The 16,171-nt window shown below is 45.3% G+C and overlaps 1 protein-coding gene across 5 annotated transcripts in view; it reads left to right on the top strand.

The window, feature by feature from the left end:
- Window positions 1-16,171, top strand: part of LOC128895404 (regulating synaptic membrane exocytosis protein 2) — a 66,743-nt gene that overhangs the window by 732 nt on the left and 49,840 nt on the right. For all 5 annotated transcript variants that reach the window (XR_008461785.1, XR_008461783.1, XR_008461784.1 and 2 more), the window contains exon 2: window positions 5,032-5,236. Coding sequence is in view for 2 of the 5 variants with exons in the window: in XM_054157953.1 (XP_054013928.1) it covers window positions 5,032-5,236 (205 nt within the window). In the remaining 3 variants the exon portion in view is untranslated. The remainder of the gene's footprint in view (window positions 1-5,031; window positions 5,237-16,171) is intronic.

The raw sequence follows: 16,171 nt of genomic DNA, 5'->3' as shown, positions 1-16,171 counted from the left end.
ATTGCTACACGTGTTTTGCATATGAGATAGCCAGTCTTCGTTTTCGTCGCGAATGCTACCATTTGCAATTTTATCGCGTTCTTATGTCTTTCATAATGTTTACAGTGATGTCAATATCGATGAATTCAAAGTATATAGTTTGCTATGAATAGGAAACACAATGCTACTATCGACTATCAAATTTTGTTAAGTAATTGTGATATTATGAAATGCTTATGTTTTTCGCTATTTTTTACATTGATGTTATTCACAATACTTCGTAATAACAAGTATTATAGCAAGTATAGTCCTGGAAAACATAGTTTACGTATTTGATATACGTTTTGATTCTGGAAATTAGCCCCTCTTCGATTCCAAAAGTTGAATGGTATTTTAGCTTATTATAATTTATCATTTCGACTCATTGTCGGTGTATACATAACGACTAAATTTCTTTTTCAAATTGACAATGTTTATTTGTTTTATCTATTTGATCAATGTTTATCGATTTACCGCCGACTCCAAGTATCATGATCTTTAGTTGGAATCAGTTAATGGCATCCCGTCCTTCTTGCTAAATCTGCACATAAATTTCCACATTTCTAGACTTTTATAGCTTTAAGCATTGATAATTAACAGTTTCGTACCGAAGAAAACCTTAATTAAAAGTCAAAACGTGTAGTAAAACGTAAACTCTGCGTGTTTGTATGTATTTTTCTTGTTAATATTATATATTTATAATTTTGCTTCTTAGAAACATAACTTTTAAACGAATATGATCGTTGGTCTTCTGTTAAACTCGATGATTCTCGCGTGGCTCCTCAAACATAAATATGTAAGCGGCGAAGTCACGGTGTACCGTTTCGGCAAGTAGTATGTAGCCTCGATGGTCAGGCGAGAGCGTCGGAGCCACGAAATATCGATGAACGGCCACGCGCCGGTGATCAGAAATACTGAACGGACGAAACGATGTCCGATCGATCGGTTACACGTATTTCTTGACCAGCAAATTGTCGCCACCGACCCGTTCTGCCTATTTTCTGGATTCACCTGGTCGTTAGTCCTTGACCGCTTTATACCTCTTACATCTTCTATTTAGGGTATTCATCGTTGTGCACACACTCCCAAACGATTATCCTGCCAGTTCTCGCGTTCACCGTCTCCGTCAAATGAGTACTTGCTGTCTCAAGCCCCCAGCAATTCGGCGAACTTAATTAACGATGCACCCTTGATCGATCGTTTAAAATATTTCCTAACTATTCCTAAAAGAATTCCGACGTCGTACTCGTCGATTAACCGACTGCACAAATTTGAGTCCATCTATTTTCTTAGGCCTACGAGGCGGTGTATTCTTCGAATCGATTTTCTAAACTAAATCTCGCGACTAATATATAAATGCCGTTTCGGAATAGATTCAACGAAACTTGTCGTAAAAATTCCGCGTAAAATATCGCAGTTCAGGACGGCACCGCCGACCCACCGATTTTCCTAGACGTTTTCACTTGGTTCTATCGGTGTTGGCGAATCGTTCGTTCTAAAAACGACTTTGCACCTGCTCGTGCGAGAGGTACGGCGGTGACGGATGCGGCAGCTTCCCTATTCGCATGCAATTACGGTGCCAGGGTACGAAGTCGCAGCGGGGCGACGCCGAGGAAAATGGTCGCCGTTCTTCGAGGAAGGCGTTTTATTGATAGGTTGTCGCTGATGGAACACGGGAACGTGAGAAAGCAACCGAGGAGAGGGAACGGGTGAGAAAGGGAGACAAAGAACCGGGTGCGAGAGGGTTGGATCGTTGGAGCGAAAGACAGCGGTAGAGGAACCGAAGACAGAGAGAGAGAGAGAGAGTAATGAGTAAAGCGTGCTTTGCCATACCGATGCGAGATCATGTAATGTGGACGACGAGTACGTGTAAGGACGCATGTAAAATGCAAGGCAGCGAGCCTTGACGTGGCTCGGTAACGAGCTGCTGCAGTTGCATAGGATATGCATAGGGTATGCAGCTGAAGCCCGCGGATGAAGTGTGAAAGAGACTGGATTGGCAGGGTAAATTCTTGGACGGTGAAATATAGACGAAGGCCTGCGGAAAGGTGGTGGGCTTTAGCGGCACGGCGTCCAGAATCGAGCCACTGGCTGTTCCGTTTTCTTGCGTTACGTCGAACGAGGAGCCTCTATGCTCATCATCGAGCAATGACGAACCCTTTGATACCGCGCGATAATTTTAGTCCCTCTATACACGCGGACGGCTGTCTCGCTTACGTATTGGAAGGCGATTCGCTTGGACGAATAAAAATAGAACGCAACCTTTCCGTTTCTGCGTGGAGGCTATTTTGTGCGCACATTGCGAAACGACGTAATTCTCTCGTATAATTGAAATCGAGGATATCGTTCGAGTGTTCTGTTGCATCTTGGCATCTTCTCGTAGAATTTCTTATTTTTATGTACTTTGACGTCGAGGCTATTCACATGATGTAACATCTCTAAATGCTATGGTTCCAACTGCGTTAAATATGGAAAACGCATCTGCTTTGTCAAGGAACACATTGAAAGTAATATCGAGGAAAACACTTACAACAATTTACAGTTCAACGAAGCGAATCATTGCCGTATAAAAATCTGTTACACGTGTATTACTTGGATAAACATGATTTAATGTGTGCTCAATCGAAGAGTACTAGCGCCCCGTGCGATTGGCTTCGTTGGAGCGCGCATAAGTAACAAATTTTCAAATTCGACATTTTCAAAGAGGCTTTTATGATAAAAGAGTAGGAACGCAAAATATTTCCGTTTAAACTGGGCTCGATTTGTTGGTACTTTCTATATCCAGTGACGGTGATAATAACAAAGAAATTGCAGAGGTACAATTTAGGTGAGAGTTGAGAATTAGAAGATTCTTTCCTACTGTATATTTCCGACTTATTTTTGGACTAGGAATTGCTCGTGAATCACGTTTCATCCTCGGTACGTGGATCAACTTTCCCCTTATCGAATGACGTTCAGTTTCTCAGGGTAATCAATTACAGCAGGAGAAATGATAAAAGTTGCACAACGAACGATGTCGGCAGCTCCGTCGCATAGCGTGCAAAAATTCTTCTTCCACGGACGATTTGCGCGAAAAGTGTTGGACGAACCTGGTCACATTTTGTGGGACAGAAAAGTCGCGCTCGAGCGCGAGCGCTAACCACGGAGGTGTTCGTTAAGTAACCTAGATTTCTCCGCTCTGTTCTCTGCTTTTGATCTACCCTTTTGTCACGGAAGAATATTTTTTTTCGCGTGCGTGTAGCTACCCTTTGAATTGCTCGCGGCGAAGAGCACGAGCCGCGGCGATCGCCGTTGCGTGCGCGCGACTCGCACGATTATCGGTAAAGTAATTAGAGGAACGTAGGCGGACACGGTGTACTTTGCGCGACATGCCGCCGCGACCTTTGTCTCGATTGGCAAACTCAAGATTTAGGTTACCGCTTCGCGACTGTTCGATGCTAATTTCCGTTGCGAGCTCCGTCGAGTCCGCTGCTGAATTTTATACGGACGCTGATTCTGTTTACGCTTTAAGCAATCCTGAGAAGTATCGGTTCGATAAGCACAATTTGGCAGAATTCATCAAGATTTACGATGGCGTGCGAAAGCTTCCAGGCAATTACGTTCAAGCTTCAGTCACTTCATTTCTATTCTGCTGCTTATATTAAGATCCGTTTACACAAAGTCCAGCTTTATGCCATAGATGTTTCTGTGGTTTCCATGAATAACGATTGTTACCTCTTGTAGTTTTTTGTAAGGTTTTCCCAAGTATATTCGCCATTTCTACTAAAAATGGAAGTATTTCTGCGAAGAAATTTTGGATCGTTTCTTGGATAATCAGTGTCCGTTCTCAACCAGCTCGGTAGGAGAAGAAATCCGGCTTGCTTATGGGGTCATCCGATAGATTACGATTGGAAGGGACCCGCTGTGTTCTTACCATTTCTGCTGTTTTGGCGATCCAAGTTTGAACCCAGCCGTGCCAACAACCCTTCGGTTACAGCGAGGAAGTTCCGTACACGCGACCTAGAGACCGAGACTTCCGGTCGAAATGCTGTAACCCAGTGCCAAGTGTTTCCGCAATTCTCTTGCTCTCGCGTACAATGCCGTTAACCTACTTGGCTTAGAATCCTTCGTACCTGAACCAGTCACGGTGTTCTTCCCCTGTGATTACGTTTGTTAACATTGTTTACGAGTCTCCCTCCATGGATCTCTCTTCGATTTTTCCAGGTGGCCACGATATACCACAAGTCGGCGAAACAAATTCCTATACTTTGGCGTTACTGTAATTTCCTCGATGAGCCAACTTGGGGGAAATAATGCCCGGAATGATTAGGTAGCTTGAATATGAATCTGAGAATCTAAGTACGTAAATGGACAGGAAGGTGGCAAACTCTTCCGTTAAAGTTTCACTGTCTAGGCGGAAGACGTAGAAGCATTCCGAGCTAGTGACCGTCAGAATAAATCGATGGCATCGGTCACATTCCATTCCAGTTCAATTACCTCAGCCATAAATCGACTTTCTCCGGCATCAAAGTGTGACCGTACTCATGGCTGCAACCCACTCGCAATCCTATCTTCTCGTCTAATATATATAGTGTAAGATTCGTCACAATATCAAAGAATTTCAGTGACTCGATTTCGGTGGTTGCGGGCACGAATCGGTGGAATTAAGTAGTTGGGCCTAAACGAAATCATGTCGGGGCTTAGATAAAAGTGGAACGGAGGAACGCGACACTGGGCTGGATTTAATAGAAATTTATGTTGAAAAATTAAACATAAATGCGCTTTGTATTAAAAAATAATTGCAATGCGTCTGTACACTGGGGCCTGGAGTGGTTAAATCGCTACATAAAAGGAAAAAGGATAAATAGTTACGAACTTGACGTATCTCGATTTTACGAAGTTGTGAAGGGGAGCCACGCGAGGGGGTTGGTTTATTAGTTGAAATATCGGGAGAGTGGCGCTTCTCCGATGTCGTGAAACTTTTCCCTTCCTATTTCCTCGGCAAATAATTTTCTCTGGCGGTGTTGTTCACAGACGAAAGCAGGACGAGGTGAAGATCCTCGAGAACACGATACGGGCCTATTCGGAGAAGCACAAGAAGACGGGAGCGGAGCTGCACGCCACGTGTCACATATGCCTGAAAACCAAGTTCGCCGCCGGCGCCGGCCACACCTGCAACCACTGCAGCATCCTGTGCTGCGCACGCTGCGGTGGAAAGGTCAATCTACGGTCGAACAAGGTAGGGGGTGAGATTCGGAAAAGAAGCGGGAAGATATATTGTCCGGAGAAATCGCGACTCGTACGCTGCGCGCTCCAATTCCCCCTGTTTTTGTTAACCTCGTTGCGTTTAACTCTCTGCTACGGTAGAATGGACTGAAAATTACTCGTGTCGCTCTATTAACCCTTTAACGTACGAATTCTCGTTACCTTTTCACTTTTCATAGAGAAACATTTCTTTCATAGAGAAGTGTTCGAATTTCCTCTTTGCTTTAAGATCGAGAATTGAACGTGATTCCTCGAGGTTGCTCCTTATTATCAACAAAAATCCGGAGGATCTGGATTCAAGGAGCTCCGTAAGAAACTCCGTTCTTTTAATAGAGAGCTGCCCGCAGAGAGGCGCTCAATAATCCTCTAGTTTTCCTTGAATTACGAAAACCACTTAAATTTAGTGAACATCCACACTTTGAGGGATCACGAGTTTTATTTGTCGTCACGCCGGTCAGGATTGTGACCAAAAAAGATTCATTACCTAAATGAAGGGATCAAAGGGAGTTCCCTATGTCGGTGTATTCGCGGTCCACAGAGAAAGGAAACTCTTTGCTCTCGTGACATTTCGAGAATCAGTCTTTTCGCGAAGTAGAAAGATTTGGATAAATTCAAACCACATGGAGGTATTTAATGTGTAGTTAATTACCGGATCCAAACTGCATCCGTATGCGTAGTTAACTACGCTAATATAGGTATAAATAAGTAAAAAATCGATAAAGTTTCGGGTGATGCATTTAACTGTCGGTATGTTAGATCGAGACCCTATTCATTTAAGTTCAGGGAAACGGTCAGGCCATGAGTTAACGAGATACGTCACTTGATCGATAAACGAGATCGTCGATCGTGCACGCGAAGGTCCGTCGCGAGCAATGCAAATCAATGTTTTCATGGCGTGAAAACCGACCTGAAAAGCAGAGTCACTGGCTCGACCGTACTGATAACATTCTGATCAATGGGATCTCGTTGAGAATCTTCGCGGTCGGAGGAACGGAAATGGCGCCACTACGATTGCCGACTCCTTCGAACTATTATCTCGCGCCTGTCACTATACATTTAAGTGGACTATATCCTCTGCCGGGTTATACAATCTCAACCCTCTAAATAGAATAACAACGGGAACTGCGTGACTCATAAATAGAATTATATCTTTCACGATAATACAGACAAACAGAGGGTGGTATCGACTGAATCGTTCTAATTTTAACTTGGAAATTGTCTACCCCACATTCAAACAGTCTTTTAAATAATGCTTTATTATGACAATCTAGATAACAGGAATCGATATTATAAATGTTGCTCAAGTTATTTTCCTGTTGGATTTTCTACGTTTATATACGTACAATTCTAAACAACAGAAAATTGCAGGAGGACAGATACATTACCGTAAGAATCATTTCTCTCTCATGAAACATTTTCGAAAAGGAAGTGGCTCTTTAAATGAATCGTTATTAATTAGCCTCAGGCTCGAATATGTCTACATTCATCATTATCTAGAGTCAATGTCGGGAAAGGGCTTTGCTCGGATATTTTCGAGGATTTCGGCGATGGGATTCCGACGTAAAGTTCATCGAAAATTGAGTCAACAGGACCGCGATTTATCACGATTCAAGGGATTCCATTTATTCACGTCAAGAGATTATGAAACGCGCCATCGCGACGATGCGACCGATTAAAAGCGCAACCGATCGCTGCTGGGAAATGTCAGCTTCCTGGAAACAATTAAGGCCACCGTATCGTAAAAGACGATAACCGGCCGTGTATCGTTGCGCACGCCTGAAATACGTGGAAATAATTGACCTATAGCGAGTCTCTGGTCCTTCTCTCTCCCTGCTACACCAATTAACCCTTATCGCGGACGTGTGTACATTGCATCTGTGGGCGTAATGCCGTCGCTAAATAGCCGCCCAGCGAATACGTTTTCCATTTATGCGCTGGGTATTTCCTCCGTCGATCGCGCAATTTCGATAGAATTTTCATCAATGGAAATGAAACAGTACCTGCAGTATGGTACGCGTTCCGGGGATTTCGAACTTTCTATTTCGTATACCTTGTCTTTCAATTGTCCGTTCGCAGCTGTTCACCCGACGTCGTTGATTCAACGTCAGTTGGGTCATTCTAAAGCTAAACACTCGGTATAATATGGCAAAATTATTATCGACATTTTCTACAAAAAGGACGTCCTATGTCTTATTTTGTATAATCAATAAATTACACGTAACATGACGTGAAATCTGCAACACAACTTTCAACTTTGAACTTTATCTACATTCTATACAGTTACAGATTTGCACAGAATTACCTACTTCGCAACAATTTTATATTTATTCCAGTCAACGCTCAAGACCTTTTAACGATAACGGAATGAACAGGGATGTACACGAATATCCTTAAAAGTAAAACATTCAAAGATTTCACGTCGCGTTACGTGTAAACAATTAACTACGCGAACGAAGAACAAACAGCTTGTTGTAATTTGTCCATAATCTATTTTTACCAGGCTGGATTAAACGGTCGATCGATAAAAAATTCGTTTGGGTTATAATACGCGTTTTCGCTAGGGGTTTTTGATTATCAGGTATAAAGAGAAAGAATCTATTAATAGCGCAAAGAGGGTTTGCGGAGGTTCTGAGAGTTCAAAGAGGATCACGGTTCAATTCCTACAGATTTCAGTGAGATTCGCCTCGTGCTTCACGTTTTCTTTCCAGGCTATATTGAATATCGTGACCCAATAGTTAGCGATGGATATTTAAAAATAACAGTACATTTATTGCGCGATAAGAAATAAATTGTACAAAATAAATTATAAATTATTCCTGTATTAAAATCGATAATGTTGTGATCGAAGCAAATAGAAGTGAAAAATCGACGCATCTCGTATTTTATGTTCGACTGAGCTTAATCGATCTTATGAACTATTTGTCAGTACTCAACGATCAGGATAGGGAGGGCAATTTAACTTGGTTTTCGAAAGCGTTATGTATCCGTGATCGGGAAATAAGAGCGCCGCGGATACATATAGAGAATGCACGCGCGTATTCCAGCCAGCAAGTGGCAGTATAATAATGGAAGCAGACGCGCGGAACTTTGGCTTACAACTTCCTGTAAGTTTATTGGTTTTCGTCGTACTTTCGCGTGGCTTAAGAAATGGAGGTTGGCCGTGCAGTCGGTTAAAGTGGGCCGGTAGTTACTTCGTAGTTTCCCGAGCCACGTATTCCGTGAAAAGCTCGAACGAGCGATAACAATTCGCGATACTTGTAAAAATATTTCACTTGTCGGCTCCTCGGTGAAAATAATTTCAAATGTTCTCTGTATCCCGGAAACGTCGCCCTTAAAAAAATTCAGTGGAAATATTGAATACGTAGTCTCGTCCTCGACGATTTCAATAACCATCGGATCTACAAAACCCGCTCGAACGAGTGCTCAAACATCTCATTTAATATTCGCGAAAATACACCGGCCGATGAAACAGAATACACACACACACATATACATATACACACACGTACAGACGACAAAGACACAACGATGCACGAACACAAACTCGCGCACGCTCATCGTAGTGGCTCGTTCGCGCACGTACTCCCACACTATTCACCCTCCCCCTCCCTCCCATGGCCACACGCAAGTACGATGATAAACGTCACGGCGCGTGTTACGACATCATCGATCCGAGCGGAACGCTCGTACGTTTCCACGTTCGAGGAGATCAGCCCGCGATGCGATACCACCTTTCTCTAATTACGCTCGCCAGTCCGATCGACGGAGGTTCCTCGATTTGTGAAATCTTTGGGTCCGAGGGAACCCCCGCAAGCGCTTGCCACTCGAAACCCCCGTGCATTTCCGGTAGCCGAGTCGCGGTCATTCGCGTTTACACAGCCCCCTTTGTCCCCGTCTTGCTTCTTCTTTTTTCGCTTTTCGTAGCCGCGGTTTAGGCTCGCTGCGTGGGAGCCTATGAATGGGGCGCGTCCCTGCGTGACGTCACCGAGCGTATAGAGGGGTGAGAATCGGAGTGCGGTGGGGCGGGGTCAGGAATGAAGCGCGGGGTGGACGAAGGTGTGGGTGGCCGTGGATGAATGCCGGGCGGTGTGCAAAGGGGGAGGAGAAGAACGTGACGCAACATATTGATCTAAGTTTCGTAGGGAGGGTTACAGACTATGATAGGCCGGCGGGCTGCGAGGGAGAGGCGGAGGGTGGCCGCGGAAAACGGAATACAAGGTGGCCGGCAAATTTACGTTGTTCCTTGTTTCAATACGGTTGACTCGTGTTTGCCGTCCCGGGACCGCTGATCGAGGGAAACCGGCGATTTTGAAGCGGGGGCAAGCGTGGGTGAAAGGGTTGCCACGCATAAAGGAAAGCGGAACGTTTCGCGTAGATGAAATTGATACTGGATGGTTCGAGACTTCTGTGGGGTGGTTTTTGGTAATTGATGCGGCTCGAGGTCGATCGAGTGATTACTCCACGGGAAAGTTACATCGTTCATTGAAATTGTAATCGGGACATTGAAACGTTCGAAAGACCTGAAACGAGCCGGACCGCGTTACCCCGGACAAGTATGACCAGAAGAGCGATTATCATCGTTCTCTCTTGTGCGACCGAAGCGCAGCTCCCAACCCTTTCGTGATTGCGCGCGTCACCGATGCCACGTCGGCATAGTTTGCGTTGTCCATCGAATTATGGCGATTTTCGATTAATGACTCGACGTTTCGAAATTGCTGAAGGTCCGGGAGGGAGCCAAGCACGCGGAGGTAAATAGCTGCAGAGGTCCGTGGGGACACGGCCGCCTCGGTCCAAGGCTGTATGTCGATCTATTGTACGCTCGTATACGGCCAAATGCACGCGTGTATCTCTGGTATTTATGTCAGAGGAGCAGAGACTGACGGTAATTCTAATCGAATGCTGTCCGAGGAAGTATCCTTCGTTCCAATACAGCATTCCTCCTTGTTTCACGTACCTGGGAATCGATTCCACGGCGTTAAAGTCGTTGAGAATTTTTCAAATCTTTTAACCAACCGTCTCGTTTCCTTTTCAAGAATTACACAACTGACAGTACTCGATTTTGTTGAATATCATTATAATTATTGTAGGAGTCTAACGAAAAATAAGGCACGGGGATTCGAAGCCACGATCCTCGGATCCACAGTCGACCGCTTTACCTACGCGACCAATCCCGTACCCTACGTTTCGTGTTCTTATTTGACTCCTTATTGTTGGGTATGGGAGGCGCGGACACTACATTATATAGTAATTATTTTAAAATACGTATGGTCTTTAAAGTTTCAGGATGAAATGAATTTTATTCGGAGTTCGGCCGCGTGCCAATCGTACCGTCTCGCGTGCCGTAGTTTGCCACCCCCGTTTCAGGGTGAATGATGTAGTTAAAGAAGTCGAAGAAGTTAGAAATTCCTGGTTTTTACTGGCATACGATTCGTGAACTCGCGATGTACTTGCAAGATTTACGCCATTCTAAGAAGTCACCGTAATTTTGGACAGCGTTTCGTGTTTCGTCGGTTCGAACAAATTGCAGATATCACCGCGAGAGCCTTGCACTCGACGATGATTAAACGCGTGCTCGCGTGATTCCCATAACGAGTCGCGGCTGTGTTTCACATAAATAAGCCGCTGTTAGTCGAAAGTTTTCCAAGTTTCTCCTACTTTGGCTCGCCGAAGGCATCTGTCGTTCCTCGTCCGGCTTTTTCCCCTCGGCCCAGCCGGCAGTTGGAATCTTCCTGTGTATGTAGGACAGCTGAAAAGTTCGGACGGGAAAGTTGGCGCTCGTGACGGTAATGCGCGCGGATCCGTGGCCCTCCGTCGACCGAAAAATCGAAAAGTGAAAAGGTCGTCGAAGTCGTTCGAAGACGTAAGTCATCGTGAATAGGACCGAGCGGTCACGATACCTCTGCACGGTAATTAGCTGTTTACGTAGGCGTGCACGCCCACGGATTTCTTTTGTATGGAATCAGATATCGACGATTTCCTCGTTAATGGGTTTGAGACTCGTTTCAGCTCGGCGACTCCCGACTCGAAGATTGTCGTGTCCATAAATTTTATAATTAAGTTGAACTTTCCTTCGTAAATTCTCCAACACCCCCTCTTTCGCTCGACCATTCTTCGACATCGTATCCAAGTATGATTTCAAGTTCGATTTCGAGACAGTCTAAAAATGACGCAGTCGCAGGTTCGTGTGGATGTTAGTTGGCTCGATGGATCGCCTGAGCACCGATGCAGACTTTAACGACTGAAAACCGATTCTCTTGTCCACCATCCTGCTCCTACTTCTTTCTTCTCTGGGAAATATTCCTCCGCATTCGGTAGTCGCTGCTTCAACCGGAGCTTCTTTTCTATTTTAAAGGTTGTCCTCTTGAATTCGACGATATGCGCCCATCTCGTTATGAATTGAAAAGCTTACAGCTCGAGGAACGCTATCGCTGTTGCCTTCGCAAACTCTGGTAGAATTGCTGTAGATTACTGTTATTTTAGAACTACATCGTTACCTTTTGCATATTTTGTACATATTGTAAATTGACTCTTCCGATTTCTTAACTTTGGTATTTAATCCTTTGACCTACGATTTTGACCTACCTACTGTAAAGTCTTACCAAATCCTATAACACACGTTGTTGTAGGTTAAAGGGTTGAACTTCCTCAAGAAGAGCTAAAAATATCGAATATGTATGCTCGGATTATCATTGTTAGTATTTGGTACTACCGTGTCACGACGAGCATCGTTCTGAATCTTATTAATTCGAGTACTTGCATAGTCTCAAACTAATTCGCTTCTCGAGAGCGTGAATCTTAAAAATTCTCTTGGATGGAAGTCGGGGGATACGGATGAACGGAAATTCTGATGGAACACTGTCGGCATCGTTTGATAAACTATCGTTTCTGGATCCAAGAGCGTTTGTTTAATCGGCGGGACGATAATTCGTCGCGAGCGTCACGGGATGGTAGCACCGTGTTATTGGCGGCATGGCGAATTATCGGATTGGTTTGAACGGACGTATCGATCCTGGCTTCTGTACTCGAGGCAACGGGCCGTCAACGTCCATGCCGAGTCTGTACCATCATCTTCATCGTCGTTGTCGTCGTCATTGTCTGGTCTCGAGCGGCGACGCCGTTCCCTGCGTTGATACAGGCTGCGTATATAGGGTCTGTGATAAAGTAATCTGAATTAATTGGCCTCTAATTAATTAATGCAAATCACCGGCAACTCGGCCCGAGCCGGCAAACTAATGATCATTTACGTTACGACCAAACACACAGCACCGTGTTCTCGTTCTCTTGGACCACCTTCCTTGGCTCGCCGTTAAGGGAGAGGGTGAGACGGCTCGAGGGCCATCCCTTCCTACGGCCGCCGCCACCATCAGTGTTTCTCTGTTTTTAGGCTCAGGAAAATAGCGCACACGTACGTACGTACGGAATGTTCGGTGGGTGGGCGAAAAAGGTGCTACCAGCACGGGGATGAGCGAGGGTGGTGGAAAGGGGTTGAGCTCTTGACATATTGCTACCTAGGCAACTCGACGAAGTGCTCTTCAGGTTTCCCCTGCCTCCACCTATCTTTCCTGCTTCGTTTCTCACTCTTCTCCTTTCTAACCAACCCCTTTTCCCTCCGTCCTCTGGTTCTTTCTTCTCTTTTTTTTTTTGCCACCCGTACACCCTTTCTCTTTCCTTTACTGTTCGGTGCACTCTCTGTTCCGCGGACGAGCCGCCAGTCTGCAACGAGGTTCGGTCGGTGTTGCAAGTACCTTGGAAAAAAGAGCCCCATTTTTTTTTTCACGCGTCCGTCACAGTTTCGCAGCTCGCGAGACGAACTCGCGCGCGAGTACGAGTCGTGTGTCGGGGTTTGTGTCAGCTCGGGGAGCATCCCCGTACTCCCGAGGTTTGTTTGGTCGTTTTGTTCGTTACTTTTTTCTACGGATCTCGTGCGTCCCTTATTCCTCGTCGTCGTCTGTAATCTCGTGATTGAACGGCTGCGAAGCTTCGCTATGGAGGCTCTCGAATCACGCGGAAACATTCGATGGTGTACAAGTGGTGGATATTTTTAGCAGTTACTTCAGCTTCCGGTGGCGAATTACGACGCGAAGTGGAAAATAATTACGTTTGGTCGAAACGAGGATTACGGATGGCATTTTACGCAGGGAACGCTCTCTTCGTGAGAAACTATTCACCCGTTAAACCGCGCGAGCAATAAGGTAAAAATCAATTCTTGTTCGCTGGTTCGCTGTTTAAAAACTGGGACGCTTGGTTTCCTAGGAACGAAATTCTATCGGATTGCTGACTTTGATGTCACGGGCCAGACCGTTCTTATCGCGTCTCGGTGCAAATTCGTGAAAGAAATTTTTCTGTTTTTCAAGTTGTGCGAGCATAGAACGTCCTAGAAATTGAGCGATAACGGGTTTCTTTTTGCCGAAAAGACACACCCTTCCCGTTACGGTCTCTCTTTCAACCCTCCATGCACGCGAGCACGAATATCCGAACGTCAACCTCTGCAGTCGGACGAAAACTACGTTAAAGTATTATTTATGTAACAAGCTCCTGGTCCGTTAAGGCTGTCATTACAGGTTTTTACGTAATGCGATGCCGGCTGGAATGCAATTACGTTATTTTGCGCGAAATACTCGATGCCCTCGTGGAAATCGTTGATCACGCACGCGTTCTGCATATTCGAGCTGGTATTCGTCGTTACGAGACTAATGTCGGCATAAACGAAACGAATGATTAAATATTTAGAGCGGTTACTCGTGTACTGTCAGCGAAGAAATCTAGCTTACGCGTACATCCAGAGTTTGATTACGCTTATACTTGTATGAAAAACTATACCTAAGCTGAAAGTACAAACGCTACGGTTTCAGAGCCCGGATAACAAGCCCAACGACTTAACAAAGAAATCCTTTTCATCGGAGTATCACCGTCCCCGTTCCTCTCCTCTCTGCAGAAATTCCTTAATTCTTCTCTCTCGCGACTCCCATTCCCTTGATTACTTTTTGCCGAGCAAACAGGTCGAACGTTTCTCGCGGACCAGTCGAATCCCATTACCACGACTACCGTGGCTCTTGATTCGGGTCGCCTAATACGGGCAAACACGTTTTCATTTCCAGCGTCGTCCTCGTCCCGCGGATTAGCGGGAATATGGGCTCGCGGATCCGGGTTGAATTCATCGAGTAATGATAATGGGCAAGGATAATCGCGTAAACTGTCCTGCGTGGTCGAACGTATCGATTTGGGACGATATTCACGCGTGAATAGATGACGTCTCCGGACCCACCGTCGCCTCTCCCATAATTGTGTGACATTCCGCGGAAGCTCCCTGCGTCGGGATACTGGAAAAAAATACTTGAGGACGAACTGTCGCGTTCCGCTTATTTCGCGTTAAACCCGAGCGTTCTCGGGTACGGTCAATTTGACCGAGTTCTGTTTATCGATCAAATAGACCGATTGCCGCCGTGTCCCAACACCTCGAAGGCTGTAATATGGCCAGACGCGTCGAAAAAAGATGAAAGGGCGGAGGGATTCGTTGTAAAACAGTCGGCAAAACGGTGGTGAACGTCGCGGAGTTTCTATAAATTGGATGATTTGGTTCGTCGACAACTAGACGATGCTTTTTAATCTCCGTCGACTTTGCGAGATGTTGAAAAGCGTGCTCGTAAATTCAACGGCGAAACGAGCCGCGCTGTCCTTGCGCGGCGTTGCTCGCGCCATTATAGTTGGCGCAATAATACGCGTGAATGGGCATGGAAAGTGTTATCGATGGGAACCGGTATGGGCATTGTTTTATGGTTTGCTTCTAAATGGTCCATCCATCACGCTTTATCTTGATGGAGTATTCCGCCGGCCTATTCATCCTTCAAAACGCTCGACTGCTGCTATGGCCCGCTAATTATTAGCCTTCGTTTATTGTATACGCTGCGAATGGTCGCCTCGAAGAACGTGCTTTTCGTTCGAGATGCTCGATTTCACCTTTCCTCTCGTTAACGAATGTGGTTTTCGTCGCGTCTCGAAACATTCGCAGGATGGAATCGTTTCTTTTTTTATCGGACAGTTCATTCTGGTCGTTTATCGACGCGTAACGTTTCGGTGTCACTGTGACGTAGCCACGTATCCCCTGCTAGCCATCTATTTTGGTACGCTGCTACGCTACTGTATCGGCTGCGGATCTGCTTGATTTAATTTTACGTTACTTGCATAAGAATTTATCCCGAGGCGATGGACCGCCGTGGAGCCAGAGACTTCGTTAAACAAGATTTTACAATTTCTCCCTTCCAATGAGACTGCTGAAGTTTCCTACTTTTTCGCGAATATTGGCGCCGAAAGTACACGGACAGACCTGTCTGTTGTTCGACTCATTGTCCCCTCTGTGCGTCCTATATTTTTAACACGGTTTCTATCCTTGCAACCCCTTCCCGTTCGACAAATAGTTCCAACGTCAAAGGATGTCGTTTTGTACGCGTTGTCCTACGCGTGTTCTTAAAACCTACAAATCGAACCTCGCACTTCGACTTACACGTTTCTAATTAGCATCGTAACTGGTCTGCTTCCTATAGATAATTTCCTATTAATATCCTCGCTACAAGCGGCGACCTGGATCGATCAGTTCCAGGACTCTTTCCCTCGTTCTCTCTTTTCCCCTAACGAGGTTATGGATTATTTTCGTTAAAGAACGATTTAACGTGTTCGGGCTCGAAACGGTGCTTGAATTAAGAAGGAAAGCTAAATTCCGGGCAACTTAGTCGTTAGCGAAGATTTTTTAATGAGAACACTAAGTTCTCGAGGACTTGCAATGTTTCGTATACCTTCGAGATTCCGAAATTCCAAGTATTCTCGATGTCTCTTAAATAGCAGAAATCTCAATGTCGTCGAACGATTCCGAGGCTTTTGGGTTCTCGATGTCGCCATGATTCCGAGATCCTAA

Source organism: Hylaeus anthracinus, unplaced genomic scaffold (assembly GCF_026225885.1).
Source record: "Hylaeus anthracinus isolate JK02 unplaced genomic scaffold, UHH_iyHylAnth1.0_haploid 5, whole genome shotgun sequence".
NCBI lineage: Eukaryota > Metazoa > Arthropoda > Insecta > Hymenoptera > Colletidae > Hylaeus > Hylaeus anthracinus.
This window is presented reverse-complemented; position numbering and strand designations above follow the sequence as displayed.